Source organism: Xiphophorus hellerii, chromosome 10 (assembly GCF_003331165.1).
Source record: "Xiphophorus hellerii strain 12219 chromosome 10, Xiphophorus_hellerii-4.1, whole genome shotgun sequence".
Lineage (NCBI taxonomy): Eukaryota > Metazoa > Chordata > Actinopteri > Cyprinodontiformes > Poeciliidae > Xiphophorus > Xiphophorus hellerii.
In genome coordinates, this window is record NC_045681.1 from 3,350,740 (window position 1) to 3,370,105 (window position 19,366).

Below are 19,366 nucleotides of genomic sequence, written 5' to 3' on the forward strand. Positions count from 1 at the left end.
ATGGCGACGGTGTCGACTTAGTAATCAACACTCAATGAGCAATCCAGGTGTTCATATGAAGGTGCCTGCTTACTGCCGCTAGCCTAAATGCTACCTACCGTTAGTGTGACTGTTACCTGCTGATGGGGCCTAAACCACACGAACTGACGCTGTTGTCACGGTTGCCTAGAGACGGTTGCTACGCAGCCGCAGTGAGCTGCTATCAAACCGCGTCTTTTTAAAATGTCGACCTGATGTTACACCGTCTTTAGAAGCAAAACCTCTGGCAAAAATACAGACATGAGTGGGAAGACACAGGCTATAGAATCACAGTGAAGTTTAATAGGGGCATTAAAAAAATGTGTCGGCGATATTCAGTGGCCCACAGTGGGTTTGATATCAGACAGAATGGGTCAGGAGAGGAACAACTGCAGACCGAAAAATAATATAGATGGAAATTTAAAGAACAAATCAGACAAATAGATTAATAGTAAATAAATAAATATTGCGGCTGCACAGTGGCGCAGTTGGTAGCACTGTTGCCTTGCAGCAAGAAGGTCCTGGGTTCGATTCCCGGCCGGGGTCTTTCTGCATGGAGTTTGCATGTTCTCCCTGTGCATGCGTGGGTTCTCTCCGGGTACTCCGGCTTCCTCCCACAGTCCAAAAACATGACTGTCAGGTCAATTGGTTTCTCTAAATTCTCCCTAGGTGTGAGAGTGTGTGTGCATGGTTGTTTGTCCTGTATGTCTCTGTGTTGCCCTGCGACAGACTGGCGACCTGTCCAGGGTGTACCCCGCCTCTCGCCCGGAACGTAGCTGGAGATGGGCACCAGCAACCCTCCCGACCCCATTAGGGACAAGGGTGAACAGAAAATGGATGGATGGATGGATGGAAATAAATATTGTGAAGAGAAACGTTTGTTAGGATTGTGTAGGAAAAATGTTGATATCTTTTATAAATACAGTGTTTTGTGGTCAATATTATTTCACCATTTTATTCATGTGGGTTGCCAGTTTGGATCAGGCTTCCTCAAGCTATAAGAATACTGTATTAGAAAACATGCTAACAAAAAGCCTCAGACCTGCAGCTCATAGGCGGTTCTAGATAGAGGCTAACAGAAGTGGCTCTTTGGCTCAAATATATATTAAATTATGAAATACTGCCCTGTTTTTTGTTTCATTTTTTTTGATTGTCCTGTAGGCAACAATTTATTCACATATATGTACATTTATTATTATTGATACTTTAATAAAAAATGAGTTGTACCAGTTTATGTCAGGGGTCGAGGGGGCACCGATGGCATGTTCGCATAAACCTCAGAAAATATGCAGTTGCGCCCCTGCCTGTAAGTAAATAGTTAAAGCAAAAGACATGTAACACCCTTTATTTACTTTCACTGCTCAATAAGAAGAAACACATTAACAATAAAGATCAGACTGCAGTTTGTTATTTTCTAACTTTGGCTGAATCATGATAAGCTGCCTCATTAGCATAACTGCTACACTGCTTTCATAGTCTGAAACCTTTTTTTGTCAAAGGTAGCAAACATCTTATTCATGTTTAACTCTTTAACTTTTAGTTAATTAGAAGAGTTTGAAACGGGAGGGAGAGGCTGAGCAAGTGGACCCAGCTCTGTGTTTGGGAGCCGAGAACAGAAAGAAAAAACAGAAAGTTATGATTTTATTTCTCACTGTCTTCAATGTAGAGCCTTTAAAACCACAAAATAAATGGTTTATTTATTCTATATAAATAAACCCCAGTGCTTTAAATGTTACGTTTAGGTTAGAATACCCTCCAGATATTCATCTACTTGTTGGTTCTCCATCACCAAGGATATGGAAAAACTAAAAAAGGCTTAAAAATAAAGTAGTAGTAGCGTTTACACCAGTTTACTCCTCCTGATTTGTCATGTTTTCGTCTCTGTGTTGGTTATCTGTCGTTAGCTGCCACCCCTCATGCTCCGCCTCATTCTGTGTCTGAGCTCCTGCCTTAGCAGGTCTCTTTCTTTGCGAATGCCCTGCAGTACGGTGCGGTTCTCCTGTGCCCGGCGCACCAGATAGGGGAGCGTATCTTCCACTGAGCCGTATGGCACCGACTTGTAGACAGGATAACCTTCCTTTGCTGGCCAAAAGAAAAACAATAGTCAAAGTCAGTGATGCTCTTTTGTACAACATGAAGGAAACATGAGTTCATCTCACCCAGTGTCAGGGAGACGTGATCACACATCCCCAGTAGCTGGCCGAAACACACTGAGCCTCCATCTTTTTCTATCCCCAACTCCTCCATCCTAAAGTAAAAATACCCAATGTTCATTTTACACACTTTTAAACACAAATATTCCTGTCCTGTGCAGTCATGAGAAAAGATCAGGACACTCCGCTACGACCTGGGAGTTCTTCTAGCATATTTGTACCTATGAATGTTTAAAGATCTTATTAAGTCTTATGCTTCCTTGAACAGGTTAAGGTAGGTTTATGGTCTATAGAAAACATGTTCATTATATTTTTTTGCACAGAATTATTATTAGATTAGATTTTAGTCTGCTCAGTTCTGTCCATTTTGAGCTCCTTTCAGAAAGAGCTGCTGCTGGAGACGCCGCCCAAATCCACACTTACAATCTCACATGCTGCATACAGATGCACAATTATACCACCATGCATCTTTGAAGCATGGTTGTAGTAGAACCCTACAAGCGGAGCATCCTGTACAATCAGTAATAATACAGGCAGTGGTTTCTGGATGGTAAGCCAACAACAAAACACTTGTCTTTTCTAGAAGCCATTGTGCAGCGCATACAGCAGTAAAACCAGCTGACCAAACATGCTGGACCTCAGCTTGGGTTGCTAGGTGACAGCACAATGCTAGTCAATTGTAACTTTTTGAAAGGGCTAATTTTACACACCAAAAACGTTTGAATAGGGTTTTTTTTTTAAAGTGGTTGGGCTGTTTTTAGAAGCAGCTGAGACCTAAATGTAAGTACAAAAATGTCCAAAATGTGAAATTTGCATATTAGATCCCCTTTCATATATCTAGCCTTCATCACAATGTTCGATTGAGCTTAAATATCGATATATTCCTTGAAAGTTCATTATTTGACTCTAAGTCCTTTAAAGCTTGTACGTGTTTCAGCTATTTTAAAACTCAGTAAGCTTTCAAAACTTGATACATTTTGTTTTCTAAACAGAAGAGTGACTTCTGTGTGCTAATGGTAATGACCCTTCATTCTCTTTCAAACCTTTTCTTTAAATCCTTAATTAATCTTCCTTTAAGATTAATTAAGGATTAATTAACCTATGAAGGTTTTTTTTATGTCCTTACCTTTTAGCAGCTCGTCTCACAGACTCCTCATTGTGAGTGGCCACGATGGTCCTGTAGCGGTCCGGTTTCTGTGCTATGGCTTCCATCATCACGTCCAGGCAGCCGTTATAACTGTTGTCACAAAAAGTCGTAAAATGTTACAGTTTTATTTCTCACTCTGCTGTGAAAAAACTTTTAATTAATGAAGATTTTGACTTCTAAATGAAAATTAAATGAATATGTAGATCACTCTTTTGTCATAGCAAGTTCAGCTGAGACAAGTTTTAGATTTTGCGATGGCTGAACGCCATCACAGTGGACGTCCAGTTTTCTCTCAGATCATCTGGTTTTCACTCACAGCCAACCACGAATAGCTAAAATCCCCAAATGCTTGAGAACCCCTATGAAAATAATTATAACTGCATACATTGATCGTTTAAACACTAACTACAACCTTAATGCACATTAAGACAAACAGTAAAACAAGTGTTAATAAGAGGCTTTGGACAAGAATGGCTCTTTTGTTATAAAAATTGCATGGAGTTAAACTGAGGACATAAAGTTTGTTCAAAAGAAAAAAGAAATTTGAACCGATAAAAGGCATACAACTGAAAAAAAGTTTTGAAACTGAAAAAAAAATCTGAACCAAAAAAAAATCTGTATCTGAAAAGTTTTAAAATCTTTTTCAGTTTCCTTTTTCAATTTAAAACCTTTTTTTTTTTAAGTTTCAAAATAATTTTTCAATTTCAGTTTTTATTTTATTTAAACAAACGTCATGTCCTCAGTTTTGCTCCATAGCACACCTGGGGTTAAGTATGTTAGCTTCCCATTTAGTTTTAAATATTTTGGTCTTTTTGTGAGCTTTCCCTGAATAATTTAAAGTCATATCCCAAAGAAAGATCCATTGTATTATTAAAAGCTTTGATGGAAATGTAGATTTGGATTCAGTCATCTGAACTCATTATTTTGTGCATTAAAGTCAGTTTGGTTCACTCTGTTGGTTAAATGTTTTACAGGTCATTAATGCATGGAACAAATGTTTCTTCCGTTTGGGTTGACATTTTGAAACTGAGATGGCGATTATAATTTAAGTGCATCTTTAGATTTAGCTTCGTTATTTGCTGTGCATCCAACCTCTTGTTGGTCTCTTCCCAGCTCGGGTGAATGGGGTCCACCCGGCACTCCTTCTCTGCCAGCTTTCGCTCTTTGTCCATGTATGCACCTCGTACCAGTTTGACTCCCAAACAGAAACCTTCAGCCTGTGACAGATGGAGAGCCTCCAACAGCAGAGACCTGGAGTCCTGGTTGACAGATGAGACACTTGTCACATACCGTCAGAGAGTGTAAACAGTAGAAATGCTCAGATGTTTGTAGAAGTTATTGAACCGTCGATTTTGACAACTGCCTTTAGATAACACTGATAGGTGTTCCAGATCCAGGCGCCATCTTTGTTAAACTTCTTCATCAGCGCCATGGTGACCAGCGTGAGAGCAGGGTTCATGTAGGTGTACTCTGCATCAACCAGCACTCTAACTTTGTTAACACTCGCCTAAAAAAAAAATAATCAACATTTAACAATGTAGCATTTTGTTGCTACAGCAACATCACAAAAGATAAATCTTAAATATGGAATGCCATTTAAAGAATTTTTTAAATAACTGTGAACAGTAGGAATATGGATGTGGGTGAATCCTAAAATAAGTCACTGTTGTCACAACGACTGACAGGAAAACAAATATATTACAGTACAGCAATGGCAACAATAAGTGTGTGCCAAATTGCCCATAAAACTACTTCTGACTGCAACTGCATTGTGAAATTACAACCATTAAAAATAGATAAGTCTGGAAAGGGTTACCTCTGCTATTTTGTTCAGTCTTTGGAGACCACACAAGAAATGAGCCGCCTCTTTTTCCTCCAATCCAGGAAACGTTATCATCTAAAAAACGGTATAAATTATTTAAAATGCAAGTGATACTGTGAATAAAATGAGAAAAATACACTGTATAATCTACATTACTCAGTGGACTGCTGGCTTACTTCTCCATCCATCGCTCGGACAAGGAGGCTCAGGTCGTATGGTTGTTGTGCAATCAGGGTTGTGAGTTTGACCTTTGACACAAACAGTTTATTCTCAGTAGAAAGAGGTGAAGGACGTTCAGTAATAGATCAACCTAACAGAGAGACAGACTGATGCAAACGGAGGGCAACTAGGCTGGGGCAATTAGTGTTGAGTCGGCAGAAACAACTTAGAGCAGCTGTTCATAACTCAAACACTAAAACATGCGTTCTTATCTTTTTTTCCCCTCATACGTGTAGGAATTCAAGGCTGTCAGTGTGCTGGTTGTTACCCTCAAAAACCAAAAGAAAAAACTAAATAAAGAAAAAAATAAATGTTTTATATTTAATCTTTTTGTGGAGGAAGGATCCTTACACACAGCTCTGGGCTGAGCAGAGCAGTGATCTTCAGCTGCATCATCGGGTCTTTGCTCCAGGCGTTGCAGTGGGACATCCGGACGCATTCCAACATGGCTGCCATGTTGTAGTCATATCTCTTTTCTCTAGATGGGATAAAGCTTACTTAGAACTATGACATTCAATACACATCCAAATATTAAAGATAATGTTGCGAGTTATTCATGTATGTGTATGTGTGTGTGCGTGTGTGTGGGGGGATGTGCATGTGTGTGTACTTGTTTTTAGTGCCTGTTAAGCACCTTTCCTGGTACATTCACCCACCCTCTGAAGACCATTGGCCTTATGAGGACCAAAGCCATTTTTAATGTTGTGGGTCAAGTTTAAAGGTTTAAATTTTGGTTAAGCTTATATTTAAAAATATAGTGTTAATGTTAGGGTTAGGCATTAATGCAGTAACTAAAACGAATCTAAGTGAATGCCAAGTCTTAATATTTTCTCTTTATTCTGAAATCATTTATAGGTTTGCATATTTGCATGTACATACTTGTTTTTATTTTATTTCATTTATTAATTTTATAGCAAACTTACATGAAAGTTCACAGTTATGAATATATTTATGTTACATATGATTATATTTGTATTTGCTAATATGCACATTTTTTTTTATCTCAGGGATAAATTCTGATTCTCTAATATGAGTAGAAATACAAAGTGAGAGATTAAACATGAATTACTACAACAGGATTTCACTAAATATATTTTTTAAATAAAAAAAATCGTGCTTTGTGTCTATTTTAGGTTAGAAGAGGAACAAACATTGAGCTGACCAGCTGGCATTAGTAAAAAATATAGAGGTCAACACTTTTTTCAGTGAGCTATTGGTGAGTTAACATTAAAATACTATTTTCAGCTGTTGAGGACAAAGTTACAGATGTATTTATTGCAACCTTTTATGCTGTATTCATCAAAGCCTCAAATAAGATTTTTATTACATAATTTAAAACCAATCTTTTTAAATGTATGGTACATTGTAACAGTATTTATTTCCACAATTGGTCCCTTTAAAACCCCAATTTCAACTTTAATGTGTTTTACTGAGATTTTGTGTGATTCACCAAACCAAACTAAAATGTTTTTTTAAAGTGGAAGGAAAATGATGCACGGTGTTTTGTCTAAAAAAAACTAAGTCTGACCTTAATGCAACACACTTCCTCCACTGATAAAATAAGATAGTGGGAAGCTGTGTGTTGGTAAAATGCTTCAAAGTAGAAAAAAAGTCTTATCTTTCCATATAACAATTATGCATCTTTTTATTTTGGTTTATATAATAAATCTGTGAAATATATTGAAGAGTGCGATTGTAATGTGACAAAATATGAAAAAGCTTACAGGGTATGAATAATTTCTACCAAACTCTGCAGGAATTAAAAGTCTACCCAGTGCTCTCTCCGAGGTCTTCCTCAATCGGAACCGCCAACATGGGCCTCAGTCCCAGGAAGCTGATCTTTCCCATGGACTGGGCGATCTCCGTCTCGTTTTCTCCGGCCACAAACTGGGCGTAGACGGTGGGCCGCAGCAGCAAAGAGAACCCTCTCCTCCCCAGGATGGTGCGTGCTGCTGTCATCAGCTAAAAAAGATTAAAATTATAACTGAATCAGGTTATTTTTATCCAACCAATTCAATATTTCTTTCATTAACTTTAAAATGTTATAATTTAGTAGCATTCATCACTATATCCTAAGCCTATAATAAATTCATTTTCAAGTGTAAACAGAAGTGATTTGAAATAAATAAATAGAAACAATGAGAGTAGAGTTTGTTCAAAAAACTAAATATCAGGATGAAACATTTGCACTTCAGTTGGAGGGACTCAGGAGTGAAACAATCGTTGTGAAAAGATGCAACTGCGTTTTTCACTCTTCAAATTGAAAAAATTGCAAACAAATAATTTGCTACATATACAATAAGGTTTGGTTATGATTGTTTATTTTCTTTTATGAGTTTGTCTACCGGCTCAGCCACAATTCCTTGGAAATATGTTTTAGAAAAACACGGAAGAAAGATGCTGTTTTGATTTTGATGATGCTGTATACATATAAAAAATGTAAGTATGATAAACTTTTGCTTATTTTTTTCGGGCTACACTTTGTGCTCTTGCCATTGACAGGAAATTTGTTTAGTTTTTGTCTAGATTTTTTTCTTTGCTTTTGCTTTTTATTTTGTTATATTTACTTATGAGAATAGTCATGATATTGCAAAAAATAATTTGAACAAGAATAAAGTCACGATAACATGAAAATAATGTCATATTACAGCTTTATTCCGTTTGTCTTTATTCTAATTATACTTTGCCAGATACACTAATAATTTTATTGATTTATTTACTTATTTATTTTCTTAAGAAGTGGGTTTATTAAGTATCAAGGAAAGGAACGACAGGAAAGACTTCATAAAGCTTCAATCTCACCTTACCACAGTTGTTGACCAGCACAGGGAAGGAGCACAGGCGGAAGACACCGAGAGCTCGGAGAAGTTCGCCCAGACTCTTCACCCTGAAAGCACTTGGATCCTCAAAGGCCAGGCTGACCGACAGAAACTCCGGCCGCTTCACCGCCGCCGTCCTGGAGGTGGCGGTACCAGCAAGCCTCCGCGACAAGAGGTGAGGGAGGGCCGGGCGGAGGTTAGACCACAGCATCGTCCCAGGAGAAGCAGAGGTGTGTTCAGGTTTAGCTGGAAACCAGCTTATAGAAATATTTAATGTCTTTAGAGTGTGTAAATATATGTTAAAGTGCAGAATATTCGATTTTAGACAGTTGTTTTCCTTTCCAGGTAAAATCCTACAGGGGGAAGAAAAACACCTGCAACAAACACAAAAGTATTGACATTTTACCAAACCAATGCTGGTATCCGTTTACAAGGTCTATAGAAGCATAAAGGTAAGATAGCACACTGCAAAAATATAAAATCTTACCAGGTATTGTCTAGTTTCAAGCAATTATCTTAGTTCACTAGAAATAAGAAAATGAGCTCATAAGTAATTCTACAGCAATATATTGGAGCTTGTTATAAGAATTATTGACTTCAAGCAAGCTCCATTATCTTGATGAAAAGTTATTTGTAAGTTAATTTTGTCTTATTTCAAGTGTGCTAAGATATTTGCACTAGAAACTAAACAAAAAAATTGTAAGAGTTTGTGTTTTTACAGTGTGTCTATTTATTTAGCTCTCGTCTAATTTTGTGAGACATCTACTAGAGTTTTGTTTAGTAGTTTTAAATCTATAAGTAATTTTTGGTGGGATTACTAAAGAAACACAAAATCTTACTAAGTATTTTTATCTAGTTTCATGTGACTCTGACTCAGGTATTTAACGGGTACAAAAATCATCTCAAAAAATATTTTTACAGCAGAATCCAATCTAATTCAAGAAAATTGGAAACTGAAGAAAGAGAAAGTCTTACCATCCGTCCCATAAATGCCACCCAGATCACCTCAGTGATTAAAGCAGGTAGCTGCAGTTTGAGGGTCCGAGCGCAGGACTTTTGGGTTAATCAGTGACTGTTGGGACATTTGAGTAAACATCAGCCTGACCCGAAGCATTGCCTCATAGATCTTCACTTGGTTTGCAATCCACTGACACTAAGTTGGCCAAAAATATAAAGCATTTTATCATATATATTTATCTACGCCAGGAGATTTTGATATATTTGTGAAATATTAGTGCATCACTGCATATTCCTATACTTTAAGAATTTTTCTAAAAGTGTTTTATTCTTTTACATTTTGAACCAACAAATAATTATCATAAAATAATTTTTTATTACATTGTTTGGCATTGCCTTTTTCTCTATTTTTTGGAACATAGTTCCTTCCTTAATATTTCATTGTAAATTTAATTGTAATCAAAAATATATATTTGGCAAATATTGGAAAACATCACATGATTAAACAACATTTATCACTTTCATTATCAGTAACATTTTGTGTAACATGGCAGTTGCCCAGGGTGGAGCTCTGTCTGGGGACGGTACAAGTTCCTATAAGAACAGAAAAGAGGATTCGTCAATTATGCCTTAAATTAATTTTCTGTTACTTACATTCCAAAAGGGCTCATTCGCTGATTTTTAAGGAATCAGGTTTTTATTTGTTCCAAATTATAAAATATTTACAGTGGTTATTCCTGAACTGTATTCCTCAGAAACTGAAACAATTTGAGTTTCATTAAAATTTTTATTCAATTTTTTTTTACATTTAAAAAATCTTATCACCTTTTAGCATCAAAAGGCATCAAAGCGCAGCTTTTTGAAACCTATTTAAGTGGCACAGAAGAAGGGAGGGATTCATGTTGTTGGGGCCCGCCCTGGGTGGCATTCATGTCAGAATCGCCCATGTTTTAAAACTATAGTAAGCAGTCAATATTTTTTATTTCTTTTGCATCTTGCAGTTTGGTGGGCAACATGTAAAAATTGTTTACGCCATACTTCATTGAAGAAGTTTATGTCTCAGAAATATTTGCCCAAACGTGACAAGTTTGCCTGCAAAAGTTGAAATAGTCTTACAAATAAACATAAAGAAAGTTTCCATTTTATCGCCGATGTGTTGGAGGTAAAATATGGCTACTTCTAAAAATGTTTCATACTTTTTTGAAACTTAAGCAAAGCTAGAAGAGATGAGATCATTCAGGGACTGTTGGACACATCATGTGCAGCGTAGCCGGACCTTTCTGGTTTGTTTCTGCTTCTCTTTGTCTGTTTGCTCTTCACCTCAGAGGTTTGCAGAGGGGAGCTGCAGGACTGGTTGTTGTTCACCGAGACGCATTAAAGTGCAGCCAGGTGGCTTCGATGTGAAGTTTTCCCACCCGGCTTCCAGGTTTTGTGTTATTATTAACATTTTGACCCAAAAATAAACTTTTTTTTTCTTGCACAGTTAATTTAGACTTACAGAAAAATGGCACAAAATTACTTATGCACAGTTTAAGTAATCAGAAAAGACAATAAAAACAAAACAATTTAAATAAAATATTTATTTTAAAACAAGGAAGAAAAATACAACATATGAAGTTTAAGTGTAACAACTTAAAAAATAGAAATAACTTGTTGAGCAAAGATAAAAGAAACAGATAGCAGGGGCAACATATTTTATATGGAATTAAAATGTCTTAAAATCAGAATTAAATTTAAATTGAGTTTTGGTCAGAATAACCTGTTCAGATTGTCTCGTTTTGCCAAAAAATTGCTTGAAAATCTTTCATCACTGAAAAGATGTTTATTACATAGATGTTTTTTTACTAGCTTTTTCCTAAAAAGAATTTCTGAGGTTAACCACAAAATTTCTGAATTGTTTCTTGCAAATGTTTGACTTTTCAAACTCAGAAATGTTCTTGTTTTTTCTGGCAAATGTCTGAAATGTATTCCTTTTTTCTGTCTACAATGGCTCTAATACACCATCATACCAAGCTGTGCTTCTAAGTATAATCATCATTATTATCACCAATATCAATCAGCTGAACAGTTTGGCTCTCATACAAAGTTCACGACTGCTTCTAGTCTATAAATTGCTAAAACACTATTCTAAAACACTGCTCTTGTGCTGATGTAGGACCCCTGGGAGCGAGGGTGGCTCTGCTGGTGCTGTCTGTAAAGATGCCTGAAGGGTGCAGAGAGAGCGGAGTGGGGGTCCTGATGCAGGTGGAGAGGGTATGATGGGAAGGCAGGGTACAGAGCTGGCGCAGGCGTGGAGGTCGGCTGAGGAATAAAAGCCTGTCGGTGCAGTACCACCTCCGGGCGATAGGGGGCAGTCGCGAACTGAGCTTGGTGGGTCAAGTTGGGGAAATTCAAAGCAGCGCTCGGAGTTACGTTTGGAAACGACAGAGTTTGAATTTGCTGGGGAAGCGACGGCAACGCAAAAGTGTTGCAGGAACCATTGGCAGGTAAAGTAGCTAAAGAATATTCAGGTTCTGCATTCATAGGGAGGATATTTGGATAAGTAAAAGCCGCCGAAGTGTGAGCTAAACGTCCATTACTTGCATTAGCATCCGGTTCCCCCTGCCGCACCTGAGAGGGAGGAGATGTTTGTGGGTTTGACGGACAGGTGAAATCAGCTGGAGTGTGGGGGCTGATTGTTTCCGGGATGAAGGCGCTATTAGCGGGGGAGGAAGAGGTGTCTGAAGGTGGAGGTGTGGGGAAACTGAAGGAGCTGGAAGGGTAATCCACCGGAGGGAAGGATGGGTGAGGATGGGATGGAGCAGCAGAGAAGCTAGGGTCAAAGTTCGCTTCAGCCATAACGTCTGAGCTGTGAAGGAGAAAATAAACAATTTATGCGCTGTTTACATCTTTCTATGACGGCGTTTCAGGGCCATACAAAAATGGAGTAGCCTACATTTTCGCTAAAAAACAGAAAATTTCTAAGAAAAACTAGAATTTTTCTGAGTTTCAACAGAACTTTCGCCTTTTAAAATTCAGACATAGCTATGTTTTTTCTATATTTCTGAGATTAATCTGAAAATTTGAAATATTTTCTAGCAAATTTGATTTTTGAATCTCAGCAATTTCCAAGTTTCTTTTCTACAGAAGTTTGGGTTTTGTCTAGCAAATCAACTCAGAAATGTTCCTTTTTTTTCTAGAAAATTTCAGAGATTAATTTTTTACTCCATCGTATCTTTCCCTATCAATTTCATCAAAGTTATTAAAGCAGAAGTTCCAGGATAAGAAAATCTTTGCTTCTGTTCTCGTTCTTCTCTTAATTTTTAAATTGTAAACGGGGCCTGTTGCGTGATTGTCTTCTTTCATTTGTGTCTCCGCTGCTTCTTGTTGGGTTGCTTGGTAACGGGCTGAACTTTGCTGGGGTTGCTAGGTAACGACGTAACGCCTGAAAAATGTGACTCAACATTCTGAAGGGTTTTGAAACGATTCATTTACCAGACACCAAAAATGAAACAGCTTATTGTTTTTTTTCTTTAAGCACTTCAGCTGTTCTTAGAAGCAGTAGAAACCCAAACGGAAATATAAAAACATGCAAATTGTGAATTTTGGATAAAAGAACCCCTTTAAATTCAATGATTGCATCCATGTCTGTGGATATTCAAATATATCATTGGATTTTAATGAAACATTTAGATTAGATTGTATTGAGACGAGTGAGAATGAATTTGGACAAATGTGCACGAACTGAACCGTTCAATAATTAGGAAACGCGACTAAATAAAACGTAATGTAAATGTAACATGTACTTAGATCAGGACTGAGTAAAGGTTTTTAAAATCCTCCAAAATCAGAAATTCTCTACTTTCTAAAGGAAACCAGTAGCGACATTGGTTTTCTTGAAGAATGTTTTACAATCACTATAAAAAAGGCTTCTTATTTTTAACAAATCTGCACGATTCTACAAATATTGTTCCAAAGATAATCAGCGTATTTACTCACTTTTCAATCATATTGTGTGCCGCTACGTTTTCCTGCGTTTCCTGAATCGTGACGCTGATATCTGACATCTGGGAGGTCATGAAGGTCTGGGTGAGGTCCAGTGCAGGCTCTGGGACGGGATAGGACGCTTCCTCGGGTCTGAACCCGCAGGAAGAGTCGGGCAGCGGAGGGAGAGAGGCGAGCGCCAGAGCCTGCAGGTCCGAGCTGGAGGGTTCGGGTTCAGCAGCTTCAACGGCTTCACAGGGATCACAGTTCACTTCAAGGAAAACGGGAGTAAAAATACAATCATCCATGTTTATTCCACACCAAAAACTGAATTAAAATGATAGCTCCTGCCATCTCTCTCACCAATATCCAGAGTCTCCGTTAGAGCGACCATCTTGCGTTTCTGTCTTGCGTCTCTTTGCCTGCAGAAGAAGGAAAAAAAATGAAGTTTAGATAATTTACAATCACGTTTTAATTTTTAAGGGAATTTAGTGGTCGGTTACTTTTTGCTGTTCATGCCATCCTCTCGAAAACCTTTAGCAAAAGGGTTGGAGTTGATCTTCAGCTCTGTGATCTGAAAACAAACGACAAAGTTATTAATTTGACTCCTTTCCACAGAAACTCTGAAGTACCTTGCAAATTACAAACTTTAATGGATTTCACTGGGATTTCTGTGACTGGCCAACAAAATGCATCAGTATTTGCTTTTACATTGACAATATAATCACACAATTAGACATTTCAAAAATAAATTTGCTTAATGGAAACACACCAAGTAAAAAAAGTTTTTAGATAAGTTTTGGCTGCTAAGATGAGGTGAGTTGTTTTGGCCATATCAAAATTGGTTTATTTTGCTAAACTGAATGGAAACAATTTTTTTTTTGCATTACAAGAGTCACATGATCAACAACTGGATGTTGCCACGGTGCAAACCAAGAAGAAGAAGATGACAGGAAGTGGTAGGATTGTGGCGCTACATATTTTTTAATGACTCATCTTGTGTACAAATTAACTCACCTGTGATTTTAATTGAGTTTGTTATTTGTTGGAAACGCCAAAATCGCGAAATTGTGTTCTTTCTACATTAGCGCAATAGCGACAAAGTTTTGCGTGCATTTGTAATGAAAACACAACTACTGTGATGAGCAAAGAAAATAATGGAAGGATTACAAACTTTTTGCAATAAAAAATCTGAGAAGTGTGGAGTGCAGCCTTGTAATATACTCTAATAGCAAGTTTAATTTAAAAAAAAGCCGTACCTTGTTGTTCTGGTAAGCTGTGACTGTGATAAACTGGGTCTCGGGGAAAACGAAGCAGTGCTGTCCTCCGCCCCACCGTAACATGTCTCTGGCTTCAACCACATGGACTCTGGGCTGGTAGCGATGCAGCGAGTGCAGGATTATCTTGAAGCAAAACCAAAAGAAGATTCACTAAAAACATCAAAATCTATTGAAGCATGTTGCTACGACAACGTATTGGGGCCATTGTAGGCAGAGAAAAATGTAGTAAATTTCCACCAAAAAACTAAAACATTTTGAGATTAATCTCAAATTCTGCAGAAAAAACAAAACCATTTGAAATGTTGAGAATTTGCTTAAAAAGAACAAAATTTGAGATCAATCCAAAAAAAAATTTGTTGGCAAAAACAAGAAATTTTCTGAGTTTAAAAAGTCCAAAATTTGCTGGAGAAAAACTCAGAGATTTTTAGATTAATATCAGAATTTGTTAGAAAAATTTAAATCTCTGCGCTGTTCAAGTTAAAAAGTAGCTAAAAAAATAAGGAAATTTCTTAATTCTGAAAGTCAAGAACTCACTAGAGAAAAACTAAAATTTTGAGATTAAACTTTTGACTCTTGCCAACAAAACATGAAAATTTTTGACTTTTGAAACTATTTTAAAAACTCATCAAAATTAAAATTTTATCTTGCAAAATGTTGACTTTGAGCTCCTTTGTTTCTGGAAAGTTTCTTAATCTAATTAATTTAATTGCTATGTTTCTTGGCAGGAATGTATCACTCCTCTTTTTTCTTCTCTGTCTACGACGGCCCTAACACGCTGTCGTACGTTGCACCCCGTACCGCAGCATGCACTCACATGTCCCTGTGCGTCCAGGGTGTTGTTGGTGAGCTTGGCGTAATGAAAGGAGATGGTGCGGCTCTGCCAGTGGGCACCGGTGGCGGGCGAGTCCGGGTGGATGAAAACCCGGTCGGGCAGCCTGGCCTCTGCCCCGCCGACGGCCTGCCAGCCGCCGCCTTGGAAGCGGTAGCGGGAGTTATCTGCCGGGACGACGTCCAGCAGGAGGATGTAGCGGAGAGACGGATTCAAACCGGACAGTTTTAGTCTCAGGCCCGGGAACAACCGCCTGCAAAACGGAGAAATTAAAAAAAAATGTTTGGCATCTTTTAGAGCTGCAGGCAGATCCTGTCTGGCAGAAGATGAAACTATGTTTTATTGGGATTTTGAAACTGAAAAAAAGGTCTAGTTCGAAGTGCAAATATTTTAGTAAACTTTGAGACAAAATAGAAGCAACTTTTCAGCACAATATGAGTTTAAAGTTAATTCCTTAGTATTGATAAAAATTTACTAGTTTCACTGAGATTATTTTATTTATAACATGGGAAAAATTACTTGTCATAAATTAAATAATTTGCTGTTAAGTATAACTAGTAAATTTTTTTAATCAATGTTAAGGAATTATGGACTTTAAACAATCTCCTACGTCTGATGAAAAGTTACTTCTAAGTTAGTTTGGTCTTATTTGAAATGTTTAAAATATTTTGTAAGATTTATACTTCTTTAAGGTAACAAGTATCTTGCTCAATTGTTATTCAAAAAAGTAGTTAGTTGCACTAGACTGAAAATACTTTGTTTTGCAGTGTATCAGTTATATAACGCGCCGTGTTATATATATATATATATATATATGTAGAAATTTATGTATATATACACAAACAGCTCTTTGCATTGTTAGTCTTACAGAGTCTAGATGTTATAATTTACTGACCTGTGAAGGCCTCAGAAGTTTGTTTGAGAACATAAAATACAATAAAGTCTTTAAAACAGTGTTTTTAGTGTCTAAACATGCAACTTATAGTTGTGTGCAGACGTGGCCGACCTGCCCTTCTTGGTGATGATCATCTCGGTTCCCACGGAGCTGAACTGCTTCCATAACGACGAGTTCTCCAACTCCATCTTCACGTCGTCTTTTTGGCGTTTGGAGGACGACTCCCTGGCGCCCAGAAGCCTCGGCGCCGCGTCGCAAACAGGAGGAAATGGAGGTAAACGTGCAGGAGCTTCTCTGTCTGCAAAACAAAACTCGTCAGTTTTAGTGAGTGGACACAAGATAAACGACTCATCATCCAGCTTCTCAGTTCTTCTAAACGTTTGAATTTTTACTCTGGATGATAATATGCTCTGTTTTATGGAGCCATTTTTCAGAATTTAGAAGAACTTACCTGACTTGCATGAATGTCATGTTCTTTTATCTTTCCCCTTTTGAAGAGATGCTAACGCTGCAATATCTTACAAAGTATTTTTCTTCTAGTTTCTAGTACAGGTTATAGTACAACTGAAATAAGACAAACTAACTTATAAGTAACTTTAAAGCAACAAATAGGAGCTTGTTGCAAGTCAATAATTCGTGAAAATTGATGAAAAACTAAGAACTAGAAGTTTTTCATCAATATTAAGGAATTATTGCATTAAACAAGGTTCTATATCTTGCTGGAAAATTACTTGTAAGTTAGTTTTCTAATTTAAAGTGTGATAAACATTACTGCACTCTGAGATGTGAGAAAACAGAGAATATGCAAAAACACAAAATATTACCACATATTTTTTGTCTAGTTTCTCGTGCAAATATCTTAGTACACTTGAAATAAGACAGAACTAACTTACAAGAAGCTTTTCAGTAAGTTTTAAGTTTTTTCTTGTTTTAAGTCAATAATTCCTTAATATTGATGAAAAAGTTCAAGTTCCACTGGCGCCGTTACCTAGAAACCCACTGGCAGATTATTTCACTTATAACAATAACTTTTTCCCATGTTATAAGTAAAATAATCTGCCAGAGAAACTGCCTTCATTGTTTGTTGATTTAATTTTACATGTTACACAGGACATTTTATCTTGCTATTTTGTCTTATTGTTTTTAAACCGTTTCATGTTTAAGGCCCATCTGGGGACGTACATTTCTATAAATATTGGTGTTTAGTATTTTTTTATATTTAACACTTGTCAGGATGCAAATAAACAATAAAGAGAAAAAAATACTTTTCATAAGGTATTAGTGACTTACAACAAGCTCCTATATCTTGCTAAAAAGTTACTTGAGTTAATTTTGTCTCATTTCAAGTGAACTAAGATATTTCCACTAAAAACAAACTAAAAATACTAGGTAAGATTTTGTTTTTTGCAGCGTTCAGGTCATACATGTTTCCAATTTTACACTGCAAAAACGCAAAATCTTAGGAGATATTTTTTGTCTATTTTCTAGTGCAACTAACTAACTTACAAGTAACTTTTTAGCGAAATATAGTATCTTATTTTAAGTAAATAATTCCTTAATATTGTTGAAAAAGTTCTAGTCCCATTGGAAGATTATTTAACTTATAATGTAGAAAAAAAATGTTTTGTTATAAATGAAATAATGTGCGAGCAGAACTAGTAGTTATTCATCAATATTACTTACTTTAAACAAGCTCTTATATCTTGTAAGTTAGTTTTGCCTTATTTTAAGTGACATAAAATATTTGCATTAAAAACTAGACATAAATGCTTGGTAATATTTTGTGTTTTTGCAGTGTGAACAGCTTTTACACGCGTTCAGGCCCTCTCACCTCTGTAGTAGCAGTCTCCCATCCGTTGAGGTCCCACAGTCAGACCCGGGAACATCTCCACATTCAGCATTCTCCTTGTCCCTTTTTCTCACCTGTCCTCCTCATTTACAGCAAATAACTTCACTTCTTCAGCTGGCTTTTCCTTTTTTCCTCTAAAAAGTTGTTAATTTTGCTTCTTGCTCGTCGTCAGTCTGTGTTTCTGTCGCCGGTCTTCGCTGTAAGAGCCCTCAGCCCCGGCCGGTTCGGTTAAATAGGTGTGTCGGACTTCACACCTTTGGCCAAATGGTCCCATTTTCACTTCGATCCTCATTTCTCCTCCCTGTCCTCTAAACTTTACTTCTGCCTCTGCTCGGCAAACATAAACATTAATGGTCGTCATGGATTTGACTGGAAGAATCTGAGTTTTCTTAAGTGTTTATTAGTCAAACAAAAGTGGTAGGTGTGCTCTTCATTTACGCAGCAAAAACACAAAATATTACCAAGTATTTTTGTCTAGTTTCTAGTGCAAATATCTTAGTACACTTGAAATAAGACAAAACTAACTTACAAGTAACTTTTCAGCAATATATGGGAACTTTTCTGTAAATCATTTGTGAATATTGATTAAATATTATTATTTATTTCACTTATTTGTACTTTTTCATCAATATTAAGGAATTATAGGCTTATCTACTATAACTTGCTGAAAAGTTACTTTTTAGTTAGTTTTGTAATATTTCAAGTGTACTAACAACTTGGTAAGATTTTCTGTTTTTGCAGTGTAGTAGGGTGATGTCAGCAGTTTTAAAATGATTTTAGAAAACTTACTTTGGGACAATGTATCTGTTATTTTAAGATTGGCCCAGTTTCCTTTGGAGAAATGCTTGAATTCAGAAGCACAAATATCTACAATATCCAAGATGGATATCAGTCCAAATTTTGACTAGGCCACGTTGAGGCTTCCTTTAGTCCTGCTGCAGAGTCAAAGCAACAGAGGAAAATTAAAGATTTAATTAATGAAAGCAAGTTGCCCAGTTGAAGGAAGCAAAGTAGCCTCAAATCATTTGATTTGTATTGTTATATCATGACCTCTGACCTTAACTGGAGCAGTATTTTTGACCTCCATGGTGAATAATCAATAAGCTTTTGGAATAATTTTGATTGATTGCGTTCTCTGGCGTCTCTTCAAAGACTGATTGATGCCAATGTTTTTGTTTTTCAGATCTTTCAGCCATGAATGACGTTATATTAAAGTTATTTATTATTTCTGCAGGCTTGCTAACAGCCAGAACTTGGTTTGAACTGTAATTTTAGTGCATAATATCCAGAATTCAGTAATAACTAGTTACGTTTACTAATTTAAATTTACTTGAGAAACTTTATAAAAAATTACTTTTACTGTGCTGAACTTTTTACTTTTACTTGAGGATTTTATTATGAAAATGTTCTTTTGC

At 36.8% G+C, this 19,366-nt stretch overlaps 2 protein-coding genes across 2 annotated transcripts; both read right to left on the reverse strand.

Annotated features, from left to right (window-relative positions):
- Window positions 1-919: 919 nt before the first annotated feature.
- prodh2 (proline dehydrogenase 2) lies at window positions 920-9,249 on the reverse strand. Its single transcript, XM_032573682.1, has 11 exons — window positions 9,154-9,249; window positions 8,162-8,552; window positions 7,131-7,321; window positions 5,711-5,837; window positions 5,317-5,388; window positions 5,135-5,215; window positions 4,682-4,825; window positions 4,411-4,577; window positions 3,298-3,408; window positions 2,178-2,266; window positions 920-2,100 (listed from the first exon to the last, which is right to left on the reverse strand). Exons 2-11 carry the CDS (start codon window positions 8,387-8,389, stop codon window positions 1,919-1,921), a joined length of 1,392 nt encoding a protein of 463 aa, XP_032429573.1. The 5' UTR covers window positions 8,390-8,552; window positions 9,154-9,249; the 3' UTR covers window positions 920-1,918.
- Window positions 9,250-11,258: 2,009 nt separating this feature from the next.
- tbx6 (T-box transcription factor 6) lies at window positions 11,259-19,366 on the reverse strand. Its single transcript, XM_032574462.1, has 8 exons — window positions 17,926-19,366; window positions 16,214-16,533; window positions 15,193-15,460; window positions 14,358-14,501; window positions 13,602-13,672; window positions 13,462-13,520; window positions 13,114-13,369; window positions 11,259-11,983 (listed from the first exon to the last, which is right to left on the reverse strand). The coding sequence occupies exons 1-8, from the start codon at window positions 18,001-18,003 to the stop codon at window positions 11,263-11,265; spliced, it is 1,917 nt and encodes a 638-aa protein (XP_032430353.1). The 5' UTR covers window positions 18,004-19,366; the 3' UTR covers window positions 11,259-11,262.

Bases quoted from the DNA above. Each gene is read 5' to 3' on its own strand.
- prodh2 (XM_032573682.1), bottom strand. From the start codon at position 8,389: ATGCTGTGGTCTAACCTCCGCCCGGCCCTCCCTCACCTCTTGTCGCGG. The intron at 7,322-8,161 runs GTGAGATTGAAG...AATCTTTTTTAG, and splicing joins TGGTCAACAACTGTGGTAAG to CTGATGACAGCAGCACGCAC. The intron at 4,578-4,681 runs GCAGTTGTCAAA...TCTGTCAACCAG, and splicing joins CCTATCAGTGTTATCTAAAG to GACTCCAGGTCTCTGCTGTT.
- tbx6 (XM_032574462.1), bottom strand. From the start codon at position 18,003: ATGCTGAATGTGGAGATGTTCCCGGGTCTGACTGTGGGACCTCAACGG. The intron at 16,534-17,925 runs GCCTGAACGCGT...TTCTAAATTCTG, and splicing joins GCTACTACAGAGGTGAGAGG to AAAAATGGCTCCATAAAACA. The intron at 13,370-13,461 runs GTGAGAGAGATG...TTTTCCTTGAAG, and splicing joins AACGGAGACTCTGGATATTG to TGAACTGTGATCCCTGTGAA.